Consider the following 12608-nt stretch of genomic DNA (forward strand, 5'->3'; position numbering starts at 1 on the left):
CAGTGAAATCAACATCACTGTCAGTGAGACATGTCAATGTATATGTGTATATATGTATATGTATGTGTGTGTGTATATATATATTGTGCTATTTCTTACTTAGTGTATTGTTCTGTCTTTGTTACTGTTTGTACTGGAGCACTGTAACCAAAATAATTTCCCCAAAGGGATCAATAAAGTATTCGCATTCTGATTCTAAGTGAAACTAATAAATGTAAAAAAAAATGCAGAGATGGAGGCCAATTTATTGAGACTATACAATACAATACAACTTTATTTATATAACAGATTTAAAGAACCAGCGGTACACCAAAGTGCTTTACAATAGAAACAGGAAAATTAAGACATGATTAAATAGGCTTGTTGGGGCCTGGAGCCTGGGGCTCGCTCGGCCACTTCGGGGGTGGGGTGCCCTCGGCCTGGGGCTCGGTCACTCTGGCACAGCTGGCTGCCGGCGATCTGATACCGTCGTGTTGGTGTTGTTCCCAGATCACCATATTAAATGTTGTTCCAGGATCAACATTGCAAGTGACCAATCAGAATGTTGTGACGTCATACTTTTTGACATCTAAAATTAAGCTCTCTCTCTCTCTGGCTGTGAGCTGAAAAGGGAACATAAGAACAGATATAGCTAAAAGATAAAGTACACAGATAAAAAATTGAGCCCAATATAAAATAGGGACACTAACCAGATGGAAAGCTAGGTTAAATAAGTATTGTATTGTATTGTATCTTTATTTATTTCAGACATAATAAAACAAACAACCAAAAAACAAAAAAAAACAATATATACTCGTCTACATGTACTTTCGTTTACGGATACGAATATATGTGTAGATATACACACACACACGTATTTGTACAGACAAGCAAAAAAGAAATATAATAAAATAAAACACATTCGTCTAACATGAAATAACAATTGTTTGGTCTGAAAAGGAGTAGGAAGAAGTATACACATACTTATTAACTCCTACCCCTGCTCAACATCTTATTAATCCCACATATTTACCTAATTCTCCTCATCACATATTCTATTTTCATTTGTGTCGGGAATGTACCAGTTTGTATGGACAAATTGCAGATATGTGTTAAGGGTTTAGAAATGCCCTCTATCACTTTTTTGACTATTTCCATATCTATATCATCAGAGTCTGTAGAGTTTTTTGTTTGTAATTTCCCAACAATATCAATGATTTCCTTTTCATCTACTGCCGTTAAGAACATTGAATGAGGATTGCGATCAATGAATCTGGTTTCTTTCTCTACCGAATCTGTCATATCAGGAATTGTTTCAGCCAAATTTGGCCCAACACTTACAAAGAATTTGTTGAAGTCATTTACCACATCGCTCAGATTAGTAATATTTCTATCATTATTTGTGAAATACGAAGGATAGTCTGACTGTCCAGAGCCCTTTTTAATAATGGTATTTAATGTTTTCCAAATCCCTTTAGTATTATTTTTATTCATAATCAATAATTTCTCATAGTATTCTTTTTTACATAACCTCAAAATACTCGTTAATTTGTTTTTATATTTCTTATATTTATTTTCAGCTTCTATACATTAGTTCATTATAAATTCTCTGTATGAGGTATTTTTCTTCTTACATGCATTTTGCAATCCTTTTGTAATCCATGGGCATTCTGCATATTTTTGTTTTTTACTGTATTTCCTTACTGGGCAACGGCTATTATATAACATTTTAAATTTTCCTAAAAAAATCTCATAAGCTTTATCAATATTTTTTTCCCTATACAGCGTCTCCCATTCTTGCTTGAGCAAATCATTTTTAAATGCATTTATTGACTCTTCTGTTCTCATTCGTTTGTATTTTACTATATTTTCCTGTGTAACCTTCCTATAGTTTTTATTATACACTATAAAAACAGGTAGGTGATCACTGATATCATTTATTAAAAGACCACTTATGGATCTATTTTCTATTTCATTTGTAAATATATTGTCTATTAAGGTTGCCAATTGTGCTGTGATCCTGCTGGGTTTAGTGATCATTGGACAAAGTCCCAAGCTATACATGTATTAATAAACTCCTCTGTCATTTTCTGTTTGCTTGGATTTAATAAATCTATGTTAAAATCCCCACAAATGAACATGACTTTTTGGTTTGTCCTGGTGAATGTTTTATCTACCCACTCCTTAAAAATTTCAGTATTTGAACCTGGTGTTCTATATATACAGCTTACAAGTGAGTCTTTAAACAGGATTTAAAAGATAAAATGGAGTCTGACGCATGGATAGCGATGGGAAAGTTGTTCCACAGGTTAGGTGCAGCCAGGACAAAAGCACGGTCATCCCTAGATTTAAGTCCAGATCTAGGCTGAGCCAAGAGTAATCGGGCTGAAGACCTGAGGGCTGCCCAGGGACATATGGACTAAGGAGATCAACAAGATAGCTAAGGGCTAATTTATTTATAATTTTAAAGGTGAGCAACAATATTTTAAATTCAATACGATATTTTATGGGTAACCAATGCAAATCAGCATGACCGGGGGTGATAGATATCACATGATTTCATTGTTTGCATGGAGCTATATGCAGTTATATGCAAATAGACTCAAAATGTATTTTTCTCACTCATTAACAAAGACTGATTAAAAGTTTAGGTTGCAAAACTAAAGTTCAGAAAACAGTACAATATGATTGAATCTGATCTGTCTGAACAGCAAGGCTTAACACACGTAGTTTAATAGTACAATGAAAAAAGTTATAGACAAAGAACATGTACAGTACCCACCTGGTGATTCAGGGTCAGGTCCCACACTTAGATTGTCCTGTATTTAAAACAAAGAAGGTAAAGTTAAGGAAGAAAATAAAATGCACAGGTGTTCTTGTTTTACTGCATACACTTAAAATGGAAATTAATAATGTTATAAAGGTAAATCAGTCTGCAAAAAAAAGAAAGAAAGAAATCAACACAAAGACAGTGACCTGCAAGCACAAACTCATCCTTTCTTTTTAATGTCAGCTTGTCCTTTAAAACATCTCTAGATGGTGTGTTTATTGAAATGACAGATGAGTAAATGGGCATAAAAATGCATATCAGATGGACATGAGAACAGGACAAGAAAGTGAAATTATTCTACATTATTGTGTACATTTCTTTCGTTTTAAAGGTCACGATGATTATATTTGCCACATGTTTTGTTTACTTTTGCAAATAATCTGAACGACCCTCAGTACCTACAACTGACAGGTTACCAACATCAGGACCTTTGTTGATTCATTAAACAATGAGCTAAAGCTAGAGGTGACTTCAGGCTTTCGTGCTGACTTAAACACACCTTTGCTGATTAGTAATCACAGACATCTACAATAGCTCTGTTCTAGGATGCCCTCTGGACCCAGTGGAGGTGGTGAGTGACAGGAGAATGGTGGCTAAGCTGTCATCCCTGTTGGACAACATCTCCCACTGAGCAGCTCCTTCAGTGGCAGGCTGCAGCACCCACGATGTGGGTCTTTCCAGGTCTTTCGCAGGTCTTTCCTCCCCACTGCTGTCAGACTCCACAACAAAGACTTCAACTGATCAAACACACACATCCACACATGTGCAATAGCAATAACACTAAGTGCAATACTCTTTCTGGCATTGTTGTATTATACTCATATTGTATATAGCATTCACATCAGTGTGAATGTGTATGAATGTTAGACAGTGAGCACTTAACAACTTAGAAAAAAACGTGCTTGTGTGATTGCGTGAATGAATTAGTTGTATGAAGCGCTTTGAGTGCTCAGAGTAGAAAAGCGCTACAGTATATAAGAACCAGTCCATTTACATCAGCCAGGTTTGCAGTACCTATCTATGCAAATGAGAGATCACCTCTGAGGTTACTATACCACCAGCCTCACTGGAGGCAGACAGGTGGGGGTGGGGCTTAGTGTCTGTTTATTAGAGATTATTATTGAAGTGCTGCCTGTCGCAAAGCTATGTATTCCTCACTGAAGAGTCCTTTTGTTGCACAGGCTTTGAATAAAAATGTTCTGCAACTCATAAAATACAAGTCAAAGAGTGAAAGGAAGGTAATGTTACAGCCTACCTTTGGCTTATTTGGGGGGCTTCAGCTTGGACTTTGTGCAGGACAGGTGCAGTGACTGCAGGCCCAAATATGTTGGTGGTTGGTCCACCTGGAGGTATGGGTCTCTGTGGTTGAGCAGCAGGCTCAGGTTCACCAGATATTCCACTACTCTTTCCACCTACAAAAGATTAACCAACATATCTTATAGTGACACGATCTTCTAAAATAATACAGCAATGGTAGAAAACAAAATGTTAAAATTGCATGCCAAACCATGCTACCCTTGTAAATGTGAAGTACAAGCATACTTTAACAGCTATAAATAAGTGGCAAATCATCTTACCTTTGTTAATAAGACCTAGAAACATACTCTGGTACCGAAGAGTGATGAAATGGACACAGAGATTACCGTCAGACGTAGCACCTACGCAGTTTAGTATCACGTACTGTGTGCACTTGCTAAATGGCAAGAATGTTCTGACCATTTCAGAGAAAAAATATTTATGACTATCAGGGCAATCAAGTACCATGAACTGTAAATATACTCAGCTATACCAGAGTAATATGTGCAGGCACAGAGAACAGCCAACATGTTTACAGTGGAATTATAACATTGCAGTAATAGTTTTCACACTCTGAACATGGATTTGCAGAGACAGACAAGCTAAAGCATCAGCTGCCAGCAGGTTAATCTCACCTGGAGGACTGGAGCGTCTTGGTGCACTCTGGGGTTCCTACAGCTACACCCTACAGATGAACATACAAGTTAAATCTTTAATTCGTTGGTTGCTCTGCCTCTTTCTTTGATCCGGAAAAGCAAAGTGCATGCTGACATTTGGATACTGTGCAGACAACACAACAAGGATTCCATCTATCAAGCAGAAGAACACTCGCTGGCCTGAAACAGAACTTTTTTATGTGATGCAACTCTGCAGGTATTTGTTAGAGCATCAGATCTCAGCCCACCACGGAGCCTGCGCCCTGTGCCAAACCAAACCTCCTGACTTTATTAGGCAAAAATTTAGATAGAACAAACAAACACACGAATATCCCCTTCCCTTTGGATTTTTATTACCAATGAAAAAATGTGATTAAAAATATGATTAACTGCTGTAAAGAATTATTTGTGGAAAGGTTGTCATTACTAACAATGGTGCACTTTCGCTACAACAACTCAACTTGTCACCTGGACCACAAAAGCTGTCATTAGTGAAAATATTTTATCACTGAACCCAATTAGATCTTCTTCTTCGGCTTCTCACCAGAGCGGATCATCTGCCTCATCTCACCCTATCCTTAGTGTCCTCTTTGTCACACTACGTCCATGAATCTTCTTAGCAGTCTTCCACTTTTCCTCTTGCCTGGAAAGTCCATATTCAACATCATCTCCGCATCGCCTCTTGATTAACTTTTATTAACTAACTGCTCGACCTGTTAGTTAATATGTTTGAATGAATGTTTGATTGAATGTTTAAACTCATCTACATTCACTGCTTCTGCTTCTTCATCTTTCAGCCTGTCACACTCATTCAAACACATCTATTTTGGGTTGCTTCCTCTTCCCTCCAGAGCATGCCACCACCTCTCCAGTCTCTCTTCCACCTACTCCCTACTCTTACTACAGATCACAATGTCGTCTGCAAACATCAGCGACTCCTGTATGACCTCATCAGCTACATTGCCTATCACCATCACAAGAAGGGGCTGTCACATCTGTCACTTCTACACCTCATTGGTGTTTCACTGCCCTCAAACATGTACTGCACCATCCTCACATACTGTTCTTCCTTGTCACACTTGACTTCTTCATACAGCACCACAGATCGACTCTTGGGACCCTGTCACATGATTTCTCTAGATCCACAAAGACAGAGCGCAACTCCTACTGACCTTCTCTGTACTTCTGCATTAATACTCTTAAAGCAAACATCATGTGTGTAGTGCCTTTATCATGAAACGAAGACATACTACTGGTCACTGATCATCACCTGTCGTGTTACCTTAAGTTCCCATAACTTCATCAGCATCAGCCTTCTGTAGTTTCTACAGCTCTGCACATCACCCATAATGGCTGCTGTATTTCTGTAGGTTTCTGTAAATGCAGCTAGTTTTGCACTGAGTTATCACTCACTTCTAAACTGATGATGTCTCTTAAACCATAAAACTTAGCATTTTATATCAGTGTTTGCATCTTCTGGATATCTCCTTCCCCTACTCCTTGTAGTTTAAGTGCCACAGTTACTCCATTGCTTTTCTAATAAAGGTGCAAAAGTGTGCAAACAGAATGAACAAAACATCAGATTTTTCTCTGTCAGAAAAAAGCCAGCAGTTGCACTTTTAATTTATTTATTTGTGTGATTTGAGCTGTGTGCAAACAGGCCTACCAGGTAGCTTCTCTGCAGGCCTCAATCTGTGCGGGTTAGATGATGATATATACAAATGCATGGTCCTGGAGTATGACTGGCGGGAGCTCTTTCACTAAAGTAAAACTTCACTATTATTTCTATAATAGAAATAATGAATATAAAGTTTACAGCATCTTGTCACTGGAAGTTGTTTGCACTGTTTATATATTTATATTATTTACTGTAGGTATTGGTGAAAAAAGCTTTATGTTGTGAAAAACTGATATCTGAAAATTAGAATTGTTGTGCCTAATTTTCTTGATCTTTTTACATATATTCCTTTTGAAAATACTGAAATTTGTATTTCTATTACAGCGAATTGGGCACAGAGGGAACTGTAACGATGGAGTTCACTTTGAGGCCCTTCCTCCGGCTGCCACCAGGGGTCGCCTGCAAACACTGCCCGCCCGGGGTTTCGGTCCTCTTTCGGAATAATGCGGGAGTTAATCTACTACTAATACAAAAGTTTCATGTCTCATCTCAGTTTTTAGACGGGGGGATAATTAGTCTGTTAGATCCAGTGTGTTCCTGTCATTTCCAGCGTAATTACACCAAACACACAGGCTGTTTCTACCTGCAGGAAGATGCGTCAAGGTGGCCGCAGTTAGCAGAACACGACCGGAAGTGAGCGTCTCGGAAAATCTAAACTTGTATAAATTGGTTTTACAAGAACAAAAAGTGTTAAATGAGTAGCTGGACCAGGCAAGCCTTAAGGAAATTGTAGCTTTATCATCCTAGAACCACGTTTCACCTCCGGAACTCTCTTTTTGTTACATACATATTATATTTAATTTGTCACTGTCATACTATTGACTTAAACTGGCTATAGCTTATTTATTTCATTATGTGTCATTATTTGGAAATATAATGAAAATAAACAAATACGTTATTTTCAAGAAGTGTATAAATTATCTGGCATATGACAAAAACACATGTATAGTGTAGCTGTTGGCATGATGACATTGTTTATATCATTTAGATTATTTCTTTATCTTGTCAAGGTCCATGTCATCATTATAAATTGTTTAAGCAGTACATTATTTTATGTTATTTTATTTTATGTTAAAGTTTTTTGTGCTTTTATTTTGAAGGTCAAGTTTGTTAAAAGTGGCGCTGGTTTTCCTTTTTGGGGAGAAAAAAAAGGAGAAAACACCTGTAAACACGCAGCAAGAATGGTCTTTATTGAAAGTCATGTTACATGGGATGGACTTCAGATACACACGGTTAAAGGAAAGCTCAGAAGAACGGCGGCCAATTCCCTTTTTGGAGCATGCGACCAACGAGGTCTTTATTGATCTATCGTGTTTTGTTGTTTATTTTAGATGACACATTTGGCGTTTTTTTTTTTTTTTGCTGGTTTGTCGATAGCAGCTCGTGAAACGCAAATCTGCCACACGTCTGTTCGACCAAATCCAGTTAATCTGGAACACCGGAAACCCATTTGCGTCTGTCTGTGCTTCGAGGGAATTATATACAGATACGCATAAAATCTGATAAACCTCTTTAAAAGTTTCTTGATTTCCCCCATAAATAAGTTTGTAAAAGGACATTTTTCTTTACTCTGGAAATTCTTTCCCAAAACATTTCAATGCAGGATTCTTTGAGTGTCATTGCTCTCCTAAAAGGTCTCTGAAGGTCTGGCCTGCGACCCATTTTAACCTCAGGGTGCAACCGACTAATAAAGGTAGGTTTAATGTGTGGAATCTCCCAGGAATGCAGACTTCTTTTCAATTATTTGGATCTAATGCATTTGAGGTATGTTTGTACCACAGATTGTTGACCATTACTCTGAGCTTTAGGCAAAATATGCAATTTTTAAAATAGACCGTATACATAAAAGGGAAATTTTTAAAATTTAATAGACAGAACACCCAAATCAAAATATGCACAAAAGTTAAGGGGGGAAACAGCCTGGTGTCTTATTTGCTACAGGGACAGAACACTTGGTCCATTGCGAACTGCGCTACACTCTAGTGCACTGAAAACCTCCAGTATACCCTCTATCCTGTATGAAGTAGGCTGGCTCAGCAGGCTGCAGCATCAAATATATTCTGACCTGCAGAGGGAAATGCAAAATGTGACCAAGTATTCTGCTGAATCTTAACTGAGCAGCAAAAGAATATCTACTATAAACGCATTGCTTTTAATCGAAACCTTCTTAAATCTGGGCAATAGGACATACCTGCAGTTGGGATGTCTTGGAGCAGGTTATTTACCAACTGGAAGGTTGGTGATTTGATTCCTGGCGGCTCCAGTCTGTATGCCAAAGTATCTTTGGGCAAGATATTAAAACCCCAGTTGCTCCCAATTCAATAGCGATAGCAATCAGTTAGACGTAGAAAAAAGGTGTTTGTATAAATGTAAATATGTGTGAATGAGGGGTTCTGTATAAAGCATCTGAAACGCTCAAGTAAATCACTATATCAAGAAAAATCACTATATAGCCCACTGCACTTGTGGTGCAGTGGGCTATATAGTGGTAATATGCTGGTAACCAAAATTGGTTGCATAAAAAAAGACTTCTTCTTCTCAATTTAAAATTTCAGAAATTGACTTTAAAAAAAAAAAAGAAAAAAGAAAAATCTGAAAAGGTAGTAGCCTGAAGAATAGCTCGTGTATACAAAGTGCACGTGGTTTTATTTTGAAGAGAACTTCGGTTGATTTCCGGGTCTGTATCTGTGCATTGACACAGCTGCCAGCAGATATGGAGAGCGCCTTGCGGACGCAGTAGGGACATCAGACTTCACGCAAGCACACAGAAACTGACACAGCCAGACGCGCACAAGGAGAAAACTAACGCTTCTTTGTTTCCTCGTCGACCTTCACAGCCTCCAGCAGGCTCATGGAGAGCGGAGCCCTGCTTGTCCGAACCGGGGGCAGGTTGATCGGATGCCTTTCATCCCAGCAGCGCCGTTAGATGTTTCCCATTCAGGATTAATTGGTTAACCAATGGCTCCCAAACATGCGCGCCTCTCCAGCAGCGGTGGCCCCGGGGTCGGAGGGGTAAATAAGAAAGAAGACCCCTGCTCTTCCTCCTCGTCGCTATGGATCCTGGATGCGGGGATGGTGGCCGTCTACTCGCCGAGGATCGGGAAGAGGACGCGCGTGCTGAATGGAATGGTGGCCCGGTGGTTTGTGACCATCGGCGCGGTGCTGATGCTGATGATGCAGAGCTCCCTGGCCGCTGACGGTAGGACCCCGATGCTCTCTTTTTCCTGTCACCGAGAGGAGCCCTGTATTCTTATTTTAATCACGTAAATAAAGCATAAACCTCGCGATCAGCCGCCTGAGTCGCGCTAATGTTTTGAATCCACTCTCGAGCTGGCTCCATGAAAACAGTGATGAAGAGCCAGTGGAGAGGAAGACCTAATGAAACTCTGTTAGACAGGAGACGAGCTGCAAAAGCAGCAGCAGCTATGTTAATGCACCCGGAGGTGTTGTGGCGATTTCTGAAGGGGTTCCTGTTGTTGTTGTTTACATTTACCGTATTGATTTATTTGTCTGACTGATTTTAAATCTCTTTATTTTGCGTTTGAACCGTCGGTGTAGTGTCACAGAGGCCCTAACCGATGTCACGGCCCCAAACAGGCAGCCGGAGCGCACTGTGGACCGCAGCGCTGCGCTCACCGCGGCCGCTTCTTTGCGTTAAGGAGGAAACTTTTTATTCATTCATGGAAAATTGGGCCCCGAGGTCTTCAGCCTCGATTAAGATCCATAGGGGACGTTTCGTAGTCGGCACAAATTAATAATTTAGGATCTCTATGTGCTCACAGACATCCGAGGATAAAAAGCAAAAAATAAAAGCACCAGTCCTCATTCAGAGAAGCAATAATTAATGCAGGAAGCTGTTTCTTTATTACTGACAGCAAAGCCTCCGTGTAATCCTTTGGGATATGCATATACTGGAAATTACTGTTTCAGTCCCTTAAGAAGATGCTGTTTCTTTTTCTTAAGGAAATAATTCAGGCCTTAAGTTGGGTCATTTTGTGTCAGAATGCCTTCATACACTGACATGTTCCTGGGCTTTGGCTGGAACGACCGCGCAGGCATCACTGCTCATCTGTTAGTCATGTTTAGACTGATTACAGGTTTGATAAAATCTTATAAAAGAAGAGAATTAAATACACCGAAACGGACTTTGGACGCATAGCAACAGTAAACCTCGTCTGATAAAGGGAGAAATCTGCAAAGCTGTGCTTAAAAAGTCACAAACAACACAATTAGAATTTATTTGCTTCAGTCAGATCCAGTGGAGATGAGAAATAAACGGCCATTTCATCCAATTTGCAAAACACATTTTCTAATTTAATCGGACTTTTTTTTGAGCTTTTAAATCTTTAAGTCAAGTCTGTTCAGCTGAAATAATCCACAACACGTGTATTAGCTACAGCTGAGATGTGAATGCCTGTACACAATAAATATTGTTAAAATAAAACACAAATGTGCCAACACACAGCCCGTCTGAACCGCAGTTTATTGGTGGTGCTCACAGCTCCGAGGGTGACATTTGCAAAAATGTCAGATGTCCTGTCGCTTTCCAGGAATAATGAGTCAGTGTGGCCAGCCCCAGTGAGAACAGTATTAAAATATCTTTTCAAACTTTCAATTAAAGTGACACACGAATAATTATAATAAATATGTCGGCCCTCTCCCAAGATGGCATGTACACTGTAGCAGTATCTGGGAAAAGACAGTTTAAAAAAAAAAAAAGATAAGGCATAAATGAGCTTCAGCTTAGATAAACTCATTCTTCTGAGGTGCCAACCATATTACATCAGACAAATACAAAGAGAATATGCTTCTTGTTATAATTAAATGCAGCTGCAAATTTATTTGAACTGTATTATTCATCTGTTCATATTTGCCTTTATCGAAAGCAAATAACGTCCCATGAAAATTACAATATAAAGTAAGCCTACTGGACACGATGTCAATGTAAAAGCCCCAAAATACAGTGCAGTGGTGTAATAATGTGAACATTCAATGTAACGTTTTGGTGCGGTTTCTGTGTTTGAATGGCAGGTTTCCCTGAAATGTTGTGCAACAGCGGGCAACAGGCATGTAGTTGATATTTCTCTGCTTTAGTGGCTACATAGGAAGTGCTACACAATTAGTGCCAACATGTGTATACAAACCCTAATTTTCATTTACATGGCTCAGGACCTAATGAATCAGATGTCACTGGTGCAATGCGTGGGTAACGACAGAGTGCACCTCTGTTTCTGTATTTTGTACAAATGACAACCTCCAGGTCTAAAAAGCAAAGGTAGTGCTGAAGCACCAAACTGCAGTTCCTCTAATGGCCACTTGAGGGTGGCTCCAAAAGTGAGTGGGGAAAAAACTCCTGTGGGAAAATATTAAATGCTATCATTAAAACGCGTGTTTTACAGCGCGCTACAAAAACACAAGACAGAAATTCTTTTACAAATAAAATTCGTACATTTAGATATAAAACACATAAAGTTAGGGGTACTTTGACAGGTGTGTCAGGAGAAGCACCTGCAGTTAGTTTGGGGTTTTTCACATATTTTTGTTCTTCAATATTGGTGAGTGAAATTATATTATAATAATCTGTTACCCATGTGTTTTTGTCTGTGTATAGTTGTTGGACATAGCTTGCTAAAAAAACTCACAAACATTAGCCGATAACTTAGCACTCTACCCTGTTTTCCAGATATACAGTCATTTCTAGCTCCAAAAACCCCTGACGGCAGCAGCCAAATTGTTAACAATGAAATTTCAAAATGCAGCAACGATTGCTAGATTTAATTGCATTTAAATCTCTGATCAAAAAATCAACAATTTGTATTAATAAAACCAGCAAAGCCCTAAAAATCTCTAGAGTTTCTTTTGGAGAAAAAATGGTGACCAGGTTGCTCCATCTGTGAGCATGAAGAAATAGTGTGAAGTGTAAATTTGATTTAAAAAAAACAAAACAAAACAAAGTACTGCAAATGTATTCAAGCCCCAGTGTATTTTGTGCAGAAGGTGTTTCAGCCTCACCAACATGGGAATCACGGCAGTGAAAATTGCCTTCAGCTTCTACTTCACAGAGTTTCAACAAGTTAGACTATATTGACAGCCTGTGTTCGACAAAGGCCTCAAACAAACCACACAAATCAAACAATCAAACTTAAATTATAGGACTATAGGATTTACT

At 38.9% G+C, this 12608-nt stretch overlaps 1 protein-coding gene and 1 long non-coding RNA gene across 6 annotated transcripts in view; one reads left to right on the forward strand and one right to left on the reverse strand.

The window, feature by feature from the left end:
* Window positions 1–304: 304 nt before the first annotated feature.
* LOC146571468 (uncharacterized) lies at window positions 305–4458 on the reverse strand. Its single transcript, XR_014893130.1, has 3 exons — window positions 3309–4458; window positions 2762–2798; window positions 305–602 (listed from the first exon to the last, which is right to left on the reverse strand). It is a non-coding gene; the product is annotated as an uncharacterized LOC146571468 (long non-coding RNA).
* Window positions 4459–9017: 4559 nt separating this feature from the next.
* Window positions 9018–12608, forward strand: part of kiaa1549la (KIAA1549-like a) — a 112009-nt gene continuing 108418 nt past the window's right edge. For 4 of the 5 annotated variants that reach the window (XM_085280695.1, XM_085280694.1, XM_085280698.1 and 1 more), the window contains exon 1: window positions 9020–9638. In XM_085280695.1, coding sequence (XP_085136821.1) covers window positions 9398–9638 — 241 coding nt within the window. In that variant the 5' untranslated portion in view covers window positions 9020–9397. Of the gene's footprint in view, window positions 9639–12608 lie in introns of all 5 variants that reach the window. The other variant, XM_085280697.1, reaches the window with a different exon arrangement.

Source organism: Mchenga conophoros, linkage group LG7 (genome assembly GCF_057382185.1).
Source record: "Mchenga conophoros isolate Kocher_MC1m ecotype Shallow Benthic linkage group LG7, M_conophoros_male_GT1.1, whole genome shotgun sequence".
NCBI classification, from domain to species: domain Eukaryota; kingdom Metazoa; phylum Chordata; class Actinopteri; order Cichliformes; family Cichlidae; genus Mchenga; species Mchenga conophoros.